At 34.9% G+C, this 12,719-nt stretch overlaps 1 protein-coding gene across 1 annotated transcript in view; it reads right to left on the bottom strand.

The window, feature by feature from the left end:
• Positions 1-3,462: 3,462 nt before the first annotated feature.
• Positions 3,463-12,719, bottom strand: part of MEI4 (meiotic double-stranded break formation protein 4) — a 324,961-nt gene continuing 315,704 nt past the window's right edge. The window contains exon 5 of the mRNA XM_035297801.3: positions 3,463-4,577. Within this exon, the coding sequence (XP_035153692.3) occupies positions 4,545-4,577 (33 nt within the window). The 3' untranslated portion in view covers positions 3,463-4,544. The remainder of the gene's footprint in view (positions 4,578-12,719) is intronic.

The raw sequence follows: 12,719 nt of genomic DNA, 5'->3' as shown, positions 1-12,719 counted from the left end.
TCTTCTGACCTTGTGATCTGCCTGCCTTGGCCTCCCAAAATGTTGGGATTACAGGCATGAACCACTGTGCTCTGATCAAAGATTTTTGCTTACATATTTTGGGCAAGGAGGGCATAATTAATCAAGAGGAACTTATGGGTCACATGAAGCAGAAGTGGAGGATCAGAGAGAGAGAGGCAGTGAATAGCCACCAGCAGTATATATAGGAATAGGATGTTGGTCACTTCAACTTTATGGGCAAATGTCTGAATGGTCCATTTAAAGAAAAAAGCTGGAAAACAGGGATCATAGTCTGCTGGGCAGGGGAGATGTTTCTCACTTCTTGTCTCTGACCACCAGCTTGAGCCATTCTGCTGTGGTATAGAACTGAAAGCTGTGTTAAGGGTGACTAAGCCTTGCTTCCAGTATGAGAAACTTAAACTTGTGTTCAAAATAGGTGTCAAGACTACATAAAATTATAAGAATTCACTAAACACCCATGTTGTAGTGAAAGTCTTAAAGCCTTGAAGTGAAGTGAGCCTGTCACTATTTACAGACGGGGACACTGGGTCACATACTACTTGAATTGTTCAAAAATTATCTATATATACAGACAACTGGGGATTAGGTATATTTTACTGATAGTTTTAATGTGTCATACCAGCCACTAATGTTCTTTTGCCAATTATAACCAAGACTCAGCTCCATCATTTATTCTCTGGAGAAATCCAAAGAAGAGTCAAAGACAAACAGCCCCAAGATTCCACTGAGAGATCCTTAAAGTGCCAATATGTTTTAGAGTGGAATAAAAATAGATTTTCAATTTTGACTTTACTGAATCTCTTGGTATCAGTTTCTTCTTTTGGGGAAAATACTGTCCTACCACCAAACCCTTTGATTTTGCAGATAGCTGAAACCTGATATAGACTTTACACTACCCAAAAATAATGCTGATAGAGAATAGATGAATAATAAACATCATGCATTACAATGAATTTTCTGCACTATTGTGGGATAGATGTCTTAGAAGACTAATGGTACACGATTTGTCTTCCACTATAACTTTGAATGATATGAAAATTTTAATGGGTTTTTCTTTCTTTCTATTGCTTTTTAAATAATATATGTATTTAAATAAATGGTTCATTAACCATTATATATTAAATAAATAGATCTATTTATTTAATAAATATTAATTCAATATAGCTATTCAATCTAAGAAAGGGTGAAAAGGTAACTATGTTCATAATAAAATGTTTTATAGGTAAGTTTTTTTTTCATTTGAAACTTAATGGAGTTAACTTCTGATGTTTTATTTTAAAATACTTTAAATGTTTTTTAAGTTATTAGCTAACAATACTATACTCTCTGTGTGAAAAATATGTGTTTATTATTGTACTAGGGAGCAACACAATTCTTTATGGCATTTTAGTTTTATCTTCCCTCTAATAGCAGGCTGTCAAGAACCTTTCTGAATAATTGCAGTTGTAAGTAATGGTACCTCCTACCACCTGTTAGTCTGCTGTTTCTCATATGCTGTTTATTCCAAAAACTCATAAGAAAGGCTTCTTTGGAACTTTATGATAAACAAGAATCTAGAAAGTTCAAAGACAGTTTGAATCTAATGGCTACAAATAAGAGCTAAGTATTTCAAGCTCTAATTTTGGACCAGTGTTTAAAAATGTATATGTCTCATGTTATTTTATTCCTTTCTTAATCCTATAAAATAGATACTATTATTTTATTACCCATTTTTTTTTTTTTTTGAGACGGAGTTTCGCTTGTTACCCAGGCTGGAGTGCAATGGCACGATCTTGGCTCACTGCAACCGCCGCCTCCTGGGTTCCGGCAATTCTCCTGCCTCAGCCTCCTGAGTAGCTGGGATTACAGGTGTGCGCCACCATGCCCAGCTAATTTTTTGTATTTTTTTTTTAGTAGAGACAGGGTTTCACCATGTTGACCAGCATGGTCTCGATCTCTAGACCTCGTGATCCACCTGCCTCAGCCTCCCGAAGTACTGGGATTGAGATAGCGTTTCACTCTTGTTGCCCAGGTTGGAGTGCAGTGGTGTAATCTCAGCTCACTGAAACCTCTGCCTTCCAGGCTCAAGCAATTCTTCTGTCTCAGCCTCTCAAGTAGCTGGAATTACAGGTGCCCATCACTATACCCAACTTTTTTTTTTTTTTTTTTAGTAGAGCTGGGGTTTCATATTATTACCCATATTTTACATATGAGTTGACTAAGGAGACTCAGATAAACAAAATTCTGTGTAGAATCTTTTAATCTGACTTCTCCCCTTGCAAAATTGATAGAGAAAGTATATAGGTAAATAAATTGGCAAGCAAACAAAAGCCTACAGAAAATATCTACTCTAAAACAAGATAACAAGAAATTCTCATGGACTCCAACATATGATGGTGGGAGGACAAACTGGATCTATGTGATACCAGTGACTGAGTATTAGAAAGCAGAGAAAAAGCAAGATAGAAAAAATTCAATTAGATCCACTACCAGAAAGTTATATTAGCAATCTAAGGACTTAAGTGGAAACTGGGAAGTGCTTTTGCAGGCTCCCATTCTCAGAAGAGTGGAAAAGACTGCAGGGAAATCTACTGATGTTGATCTCCAGCTTCAAAGATTTGCCCTATCGTGTAGAACTATTAAGATGCTCTATTACATTCCTAGAGTTGTCATAACAAATTACCATGATGTCTGGACCAAGTGAATCTTCCACACTAATCACTGGAGCTCCGTATACTTCAAAGCCTTGTACTAAAGAGAAACTAATATGTGGGGAATTCAAACTGAGTTTAATGATATAAATATATATTCAAAATAGGTAAATATAAGGTCTGTGACCTCTCATTTGGATTACCTTGGCCCTTGCAAACGTTACTGGTGGGCCGCATTCTGATATTTGGGAGGCGGCTGCTCTCTACATTTGAGACCTCTGGGCTACCACAGTGGTTTCAGGAAATTGCAGTGAAGCTGCTCCTCCAAACAATCATGGTATGTGGAACACAGGCTGCACTGATAATCCATTCTACTTAGCTGATCTGAGTTTGGAAACATGGACTGTCAATTTTCTTAACCTTAGTTTAAGTATAGGTTCTATTTTTGTTACTTTTTTTTCTCAAAAAGTAGAAAAGGAACTTGAATTTCATAGCTTATCTCTTCTCATATTTTTAAAAGGTTTTTAAAATGCAATTATATTGCCACAACGTAAAGAATTTTCTTGTTTAATTTCCCATCACATGCCATCATGTGGGCATCAAATCATGAGGAAAGAGTGATTACTGGGAATACCCTCTTTTTTTTCTGCACACATCCATGCACAGTGCCGGATTTTTGAATCTTCTCATGTATAATTTCTCACATTCATTTTGGAACCATTGTTGAGAAAGAACCTCTTTTAAAAAAATTCATTTTCCCAAAGAGAACTCATTTGGTTAATAAGGATAATGAAAGGATTCTAGTATGAGATTATTTTTAAAATATCATCATTTTAATTTAAAAAAATACATGACAGAAAGACATTTAAAAATCAGCAGGAAGTACCAGAGCTAGGAGCTTATGTTACTTAATTTTCAGTCTCTGAGTAAGACTCTCAAAATGTGTGATTCCAACACAGGATAGCTTTTCTCCCATACCCAGCTTCAAAGATTTGTCCTGGTATGCAGAACTCTTTTACTTCCTAAAGTTGTCATAATAAATTACCATAAACTTCATGGACTGAAACAACAAAAAATTATTCTCTAACAGTACTGGAAGCCGGAAGTCTGAAATCAATGCGTTGGCAGGGCTCTACTTCCTTCAAAGACTCCAGAGAAGTTTTCCCTGCTTCCTCTAGATTCTGGAGGCTTCAGTAATTTCTTGTCTTGTGGTGGAATAACCCAAATCCCTGCAAAAAGGCTCTTCTCACAGCATTTTCCTCTGTGCTGGTCTCCACACCTACTCTTCATCTTAAAAAGACATTTGCCATTGGATAGAGGACCAACTCTAGTCCAGGATAATCTCATCTTGAGAGCTTTGATTTAATTATTTCTTCAAAAACCTTTTTCTTAAATAAGTTCACATTCACATATTTCTGTTGAATTTACTTTTTTGGGTCCTATTCAATCTATAGAGACTGATCTATGGATGATAGGAAAGAGCTTTTCACATAGTACTTGAAAATCTATCAGTGAGAAATATTATACTGCTTCAATATCATAATTAAAGTACAAAAATTTACCAACCTATAATAGTTAATGAAAATAGACATTTATATCTTGAGTTGATTCCTAGTCGCAGCAAAAGTAAATACAGTTTTATTAGCATTAAACAGATTTCATTTTAGAGAAAATTGCTACTTCACTATTAAGCCTCTCAGAATTACGGATTATAAATAAAAATCAGGTTCATGTGCCAAGATATTAAAAAGATAATTTTGTGCCCTAGACATGAAACCAAACAGAAAATGTTAGAGATACTTTTACATAATAGTTTAATGCTTTCATACTGGGCTGTAGCTATGTTCCTCTTATCATTACTACAAAATGTTGTTACACGTTTCTCATTTAGTTTCAACCAGTTGTGTTCCTTGTGAGATCAGGGACCTGTGAATATAAAACACAGAGAAATTTAAAACAACGGAAATTTCTAATAATATAAAGTAAAAAACATTTGCTTCAATTTGAGGATTATATTTTGGTATTTCCCAAACAACAGTCAGTCACAAATTTAAGTAAAGAGTAATGGAAAGAAGAAAATCACTTCATGGGTTATTTTAAAGAGAGAATAGCATCTTTAGTTGAAGAGGAGACAGTGGGGAGTGGGGGAGACTGAGAGAAAGGAAGAAAAACAGGGAGTATAGAGGAATAAAGGAAGAGGGGGAGAAAGAAGATGGAGAGAGGAGAGAGAGCGAGAGAGCATGCACTACTTCTCTGGGTGTCTAGAAGGAAATGCTTGTGTTGTCTCTTGCCCAGGAAGAAGAATTGGCTAAAAACGAAGAGGGCAGCATGGACTAGAACACATTTGTGAGCCTAAATCAATAAGTCTGATTAAGCTCTTTTGTTTCTATTTCTTCACCAAATTAAAAAATCCGTGTAATCAAAATCGTATCCTACATTTTAGAAATTTTTGCATGTGAAATCCAGGAAATAATCTTTGGGAAAGAGAATATTAAAAACCTTAAGCTCTTTATTGGAGCTAGTTTAAAAAATATTTAATAATACGATTTATCAGAGACAGTGATGCTTACCAAACCCCCATCCTTTCCAATCTCTCAGCAATGAGAAGGGAACATATGTTATGTGTTTCTCTGGCCAATAAAATGTGAGCTAAAGCAGACAGTGTTACTTTCCACTGGAGGCAGATAAAAACCCCTCATGATTTTCCCATTCAGCTCTTACCCCTAAGAATGAGAGTGAAGGTCACATATTGTAATTGGAAACTGCCTGAAATGCTGAGCCATCACATTGAGTTCAGCACCCTGGAGAGCCTCACATCTACAGTATGCTTTAGAAGTGGGAAAGCTTAAAAACTATTTTTTAAGCCACTGAGATTTTAGGATGGAGTATTATCATAGTAATACCCATCCTAATTTGTGTAATATATCTAGATTGTTTGAGGTAAGCTGAGGTAATCCCTGAATAGATATGAAACAATATTAAATACTACAAAATGGGCAGAAGTTAAACTTGCTTTTAAAAAACTGCATTCTCTTTGATACTTTCTGATACTTTTGTTGCTGTTAAAAAGAAAGTATAAGTTTTTATTATTGGCTACATGAAAATATCATTATTTTTCACTCTATTAACAGAAAGATCTATGATTCTAAAGTTCTTTTAAACATTTCTTAGCTCCTATTAACTTAATACTTTTCACACAATTAAAGTTAGTTATATGAGAAAGACTGGAAAGCATTTATCTCTTCATACAGAATAATTTCTTTCAGATATTTGTAAATGATATATAGTAAATGCTATTTTCTTACATGTCTGAATTTTATACTTTTGTAAAAGCAAAATTCAAAGTCAAATGAATTATTTTTATTTTTTGAACAACTTTTTGCAAAATGGGATTGATTTGAAAAAATTACCAAAACTTTGCTGAGCAATATAAATCATCTCCATTTTTCCATTTTATATGCTTATATGAGGCCTATAACAATTTTCCTCAAGTCCTCTGGGCCACCTAAATGACTAAGCTGCTTCTTAATAAACTTGCATATCTGTATTAAAACATCACCTGTTAGGGATCTTGATGAAAGGGACTTGGGACCCAAACCTATTTACCTCTAAACCATGGTAATTACTGATATTTATTAAAAGAACTTGCCATTTCATGACGCTTTTTGAAATCAAATAACCTATGCATCAAGGCTATGATAACTACTTGCTGTACAGTTTCTTTTCATAGATATTGGTAACCTCCAATGCTTAGAGAAAGGTAGGTGGGATCTGTATTTCTTTCCTGTCAAGATTACTAACAGGTGATATGTTTCAATAAATACATATCTCTGAATAAATTCTCTTGAGCAAGAAAAGAAAAAAACAGCCTACTATATGAGGCAGGAATTTCCTTACTCCTATACACCAAAGTAACAATGTTAAAATAAATTATCATACAGACAATTTATCACCGCTTCAATTTACGTTATGTATTTTAAAGACTATCTCCAGCTGCTTCATGTGGTCATTTTGAATATGAATTGGTGGGGTCGGGATATGGAGACTCACTCTTTGCTTCCAGCATTCTTCTAGTACCCTCTAATGGTTTTTTCTACTGATGACATATTACAGGGACTAAAAAAATAGATGTGCACTATAATCCCAACATGTAATATATGTTGCAGAATTTTCTTTTTTGTGTATCATGAAACAGTAATCATTTTCTTGAGCCATTTAGACTAAGCCATGAATTGAACATGGGCATGAACAGTTAACTATATTTTTTGCATAATTCAGTGTGTTCATTTGTATAAATGAGTGTCATTCTAAAAAAGGTTTTATATATTTAAATGAAGAGTTAATGAAACAATTGGGAGACACAGGACTTCATTCCAATAAAAATATTAGTTCAGAAAAGTAATAGAAAAACACACTAGTAAATCTGTGATGTGTACTCTAATGGTCATTAAAAGGAATCCAGAAGCAAACTATATAAAGTTTAAAATCAACTAATTTTTGACAAGCATACCAAGAAGACAAAATGAGGAAATAATAGTTTCTTAAACAGATCGTGTTAAGAAAGCTAGATATCCATATGGAAACAAAGATATCCATACACATCTTACACCACACACAAATTCAACAAAAAATGGATTAAAAACCTAAATATAAAACCTAATACCATAAAAATCCCAGAAGAATATGTGGGAGAAGCTCATGGAAATTCTCCTTAGGAATGATTTTTTGAATATCACAACTAAATATTGGTAACAAAAGCAAAATAAACAATTGAGATTACATCAAAGTAAGGAGCTTCTGCACAGCAAAGGAAACAGTTAACAAAATTAAAAAGTGTATAAATTAGAAGAAAATATTTGTGAGCCATATATCTGATAAGGGGTTAATACCCAAGATATGTAAAAATCTCATACAGCTTAATAGCAATGAATAATAATAATATGATTAAAAATCGGCAAATGACATGAGTAGACATTTCTCAGATAAAACATAAAAATGGCCAATAGGTATATGAAAATGTGCCAATCACTAATCATCAGAAGAATTGGTATCAAAATCTCAGTAAATTATTGCACACCTGTTAGAATGGCTACCATGAAAAAGACAAGATATAATATGTGTTGCTGAAGCTATGGTGAGAAGAGAACCATTTTACACTGTTGGTGGGAATGTTTCTGAAGCCATTATATAAAACAGTAATGAGATTTCTCAACAAATTAAAAATAGAACTAACACATAACCCAGAAATCTTTCTTCTGAATATATACTCAAAAGAAATGAAATCAGGAACTCAGAGATATTTGCACTCCCCTGTTCATTGCAGAATTATTCACAGTAGCCAAGATACTGAAACAACTTAAGTTTCCATGGAAACATGAATGGATGATGAACACACACACACACACACACACACACACACTGATTATTTAGCCTTACAAAAAGGATATCCTGCCTTTTTTGATAAAATATATAAACATGGAGAACATAATACTAAGTGAATCAAGCCAGACACAGAAAAAAAAATACTGCATGATCTCACTTATATACGTGGCATTCAAGAAAAAAAAAAAAAACTTGAATGCATAGGAAGAGAGAGAAGAGCAGTGATTACCAGAGGTGGAGAGTTGGAAGATGTAGGCTTCAAAGTTGCAATTATGTAAGATGAAGAAATCTAGAACTCTATTGTACAACATGAGGATTATAGTTAATAATATTGCATTGGATAATGGAAATTTTCTAAGAGAGTAGATTTTAGGTGCTCTTACCAAAAAAGTAACTATGTGAAGATGATAGATACATTATTATAGTAACCATTTCACTATGTATACCAAACATCATGCTGTACAGCTGGAAAATGCATAATAAAAGATAAGCTATGTTTTAGAAGGAGCCTGTTATTAATTATAGCTATAGATTGACCTCTTCTGCAGGAAAATTAAGGCAATATGTTACTAAATAAGTGACTAGCTTTCATTAAACTCCTGGGATGATAATTAGTAGGCAATGGTGGTATTGTGTTTTTCCTTATAAACAGGCAGCAGCACACTATTTATTTTAGTAGTCTAATGCTGCTTGTAAAAAGATGGTAAATAAGAATAAGAATTTACTCTGACTTTGTCTAAGTAATGCACCGGTTTGTTTTATTGTTTATTTTCTATTGTGGCATAGACTGCAGAAAGTTATTTTAAAGGCTAAGGAGAAAAAAATCATGCAGAATACTTTATGTAAGAATAACTTCTGGATGTACCTGGAGGATATTATGTTAAATGAAATAAGATAGACACAGAAAGACAAATATTGCAGAGTCTCACACATATGTGAAATCTATAAAAAGAAAAAAAGAAAGCTGATCTTGTAGAACAGAGTAGAACAATGAGTACCAGAGACTGAGGAGGAGGTAGGAGAGGGGAAGATAAGGAGAGGATGGTTAATGGGTACAAAGTTACAATTAGACAGTTTGAATAAGTTCTGGTGTTCTATTGTAGAATAAGGTGACTATGGTATTGCATATGATAAAATACCAAGAAGAGAGGCTTCTGAATGTTCTAACCACAAAGAAATGATAAATGTGTGAGCTGATAGGCTAACTACCCTGATTGATCATTATACAATTTATACATGTATCAAAATGTCAAATTATACCACATAAATATGTGCAATTGCAATGTGTTAATTTTTCAAATTAAGTTCTGGGGTACATGTGCAGGTTTGTTAAATAGGTATACATATGCAATGGTGGTTTGCTGTGCCAATCAACCCATCATCTACATTAGGTATTTCTCCTAATGCTATCCCTCCCCATGCCCCCAACCCCTTAAAAGGTCCTGGTGTGTGACGCTCCCCTCCCTGTGGCCATATGTTCTCCAGATTCAACTACCATTTATAAGCCAGAATATGTGGTATTCAGTTTTGTTTTACTGTGTTAGTTTGCTAAGAATGATGGTTTCCAGCTTCATCAATGTTTCTGCAAAGGACATGAATGCATTCTTTTTTATGGCTGCATAGTATTCAATGGTGTATATGTGCCACATTTTCTTTATCCAGGCTATCACTGATGGGCATTTGGGTTGATTCAAAGTCTTTGCTATTGTGAATAGGGCTGCAGTAAACATACGTGTGTATGTGTCTCTATAGTAGAATGATTTATAATCCTTTTGGTATATGCACAGTAATAGCATTGCTGGGTCAAATGATATTTCTGGTTCTAGATCCTTGAGGAATCACCACACTGTCTTCCACAATGGTTGAAGTAATTTATGCTCCTACCAACAGTGTAAAAGCATTACTATTTCTCTACATCCTCTTGAGCATTTGTTGTATCCTGACTTTTTAATGATACCATTCTAACTGGCATGAGATGATATCTCAATGTGGTTTTAATTAGCATTTCTCTAATAACCAGTGATGATGATATTTTTTTCATGTTTGTTGGCTGCATAAATGTCATCTTTTGAAAAGTGTCTATCATATCCTTGGCCCCGACTTTGATGGGATTTTTTTTTCTTGTAAATTTGTTTACATTCCTTGTAAATTCTGGATATTAGCCCTTTGTCAGATAGATAGATTGCAAAATTTTTCTCATTTTGTAGGTGTCCTGATCACTCTGATGTGCACAAGCTCTTTAGTTTTATTAGATACCATTTGTCAATTTTGGCCTTTGTTGCCATTGTTGGTGTTTTAGTCATGAAGTCTTTGCCCGTGCCTATGTCCTGAATTGTCAATTTTGGCCTTTGTTGCCTTTGCTGGTGTTTTAGTCATGAAGTCTTTGCCCATGCCTATGTCCTAAATGGTAATGCCCAGGTTTTCTTCTAGGGTTTTTATGGTTTTAGGATTTATGTTTAAATCTTTAATCCATCTTGGATAATTTTTGTGTAAGCTGTAAGAAAGGAGTCCAGTTTCAGTTTTCTGCATATGGCTAGCCAGTTTTCTGCATATGATTTATTAAATAGGGAATACTTTTACCATTGCTTGTTTTTGTCAGGTTTGTCAAGGATCAGGTGGTTGCAGATGTGTGGTGTTATTTCGGCGGCCTCTGTTCTTTTCCATTGTTCTATATATCTGTTTTGGTACTAGTATCATGCTGTTTTGGTTACTGTAGTTTTGTAATATAGTTTGAAGTCAGGTAGTGTGATGCCTCCAGCTTTGTTCTTCTTGCTTACGATTGTCTTGGCTATACAAGCTCTTTTTCATTTCATATGAAATTTAAAGTACTTTTTTTCCTAATTCTTTTTTTTTTCTTTTTTTATTGCATTTAGGTTTTGGGGTACATGTGAAGAACATGCAAGATTGTTGCATAGGTAAACACATGGCAGTGTGACTTGCTGCCTTCTTCCCCATCACCTATATCTGGCATTTCTCCTTATGCTATCTCTCCCCAACTCCCCACCCCACGCTGTCCCTCCCTTATTTCCCCATGACAGACCCCAGTGTGTGATGCTCCCCTTCCTGTGTCCATGTGTTCTCATTGTTCAACACCCACCTATGAGTGAGAACATGCAGTGTTTGATTTTCTGTTCTTGTGTCACTTTGCTGAGAATGATGGTTTCCAGGTTCATCCATGTCCCTACAAAGGACAGGAACTCATCGTTTTTTATAGCTGCATAGTATTCCATGGTGTATATGTGCCACATTTTCCCTGCCCAGTCTATCATAGATGGGCATTTGAATTGGTTCCAGGTCTTTGCTATTGTAAACAGTGCTGCAATGAACATTCATGTGAATGTGTCCTTATAGTAGAATGATTTATAATCCTCTGGATATATACCCAGTAATGGGATTGCTGGGTCAAATGGAATTTCTATTTCTAGGTCCTTGAGGAATCACCACACTGTCTTCCACAATGGCTGAACTAATTTTCACTCCCACCAACAGTGTAAAAGTGTTCTTATTTCTCCACATCCTCTCCAGTGTCTGTTGTCTCCAGATTTTTTAATGATCACTATTCTAACTGGCATGAGATGGTATCTCAATGTAGTTTTGATTTGCATTTCTCTAATGACCAGTGATGATGAGCATTTTTTTTTTCATGTTTGTTGGCCTCATGTATGTCTTCTTTTGTAAAGTGTCTGTTCATATCCTTCGCCCACTTTTGAATGGGCTTGTTTATTTTTTTCTTGTAAATCTGTTTTTGTTCTTTGTAGATTCTGGATATTAGCCCTTTGTCAGATGGGTAAACTGCAAAAATTTTTTCCCATTCTGTTGGTAGCTGGTTCACTCTAATGATAGTTTCTTTTTCTGTACAGGAGTTTTTTTAGTTTAGTTAGATCCCATTTGTCTCTTTTGGCTTTTGTTGACATTGCTTTTGGTGTTTTAGTCATGATGTCCTTGCCTGTGCCTATGTCCTGAACGGTGTTGCCTAGGTTTTCTTCTAGGGTTTTTATGGTGTTAGTTCTTATGTTTAAATCTTTAATCCATCTGGAGTTAATTTTTGTATAAGGTGTCAGGAAGGGGTCCAGTTTCAGCTTTCTGCTCATGGCTAGCCAGTTTTCCCAACACCATTTATTATTGGCTATGAGGGCTCTCTTTTGGTTTTATATGAAGTTCATGGTGGATTTTTCCAGTTCTGTGAAGAAAGTCATTGGTAGCTTGATTGGGATAGCATTGATTCTGTAAATTACTTTGGGTAGTATGGCCATTTTCACGATAGTGATTCTTCCTAACCATGAGTATGGAATGTTTCTTGATCTGTTTTTGTCCTCTCTTATTTCGTTGAGCAGTGGTTTGTAGTTCTCCTTGAAGAACTCCTTTACGTTCCTTGTTAGTTGTATTCCTAGGTATTTTATTGTTTTTGTAGCAATTGTGAATGGCAGTTCATTCTTGATTTGGCTCTCTTTAAGTCTGTTATTGGTGTATAGGAATCCTTGTGATTTTTGCACATTGATTTTGTATTCTGAGGCTTTGCTGAAATTGTTTATCAGTTTCAGGAAATTTTTGGCTAAGATGATGGGGTCTTCTAAATAAACAATCATGTCATCTGCAAATAGAGACAATTTGACTTCCTCCTTTCCTAACTGAATACACTTTATTTCTTTTTCTTGCCTGATTGCTCTGGCTAGAACTTCCAGTACT

The sequence above is a fragment of the Callithrix jacchus genome, chromosome 4 (genome assembly GCF_049354715.1).
Source record: "Callithrix jacchus isolate 240 chromosome 4, calJac240_pri, whole genome shotgun sequence".
Lineage (NCBI taxonomy): Eukaryota > Metazoa > Chordata > Mammalia > Primates > Cebidae > Callithrix > Callithrix jacchus.
This window is presented reverse-complemented; position numbering and strand designations above follow the sequence as displayed.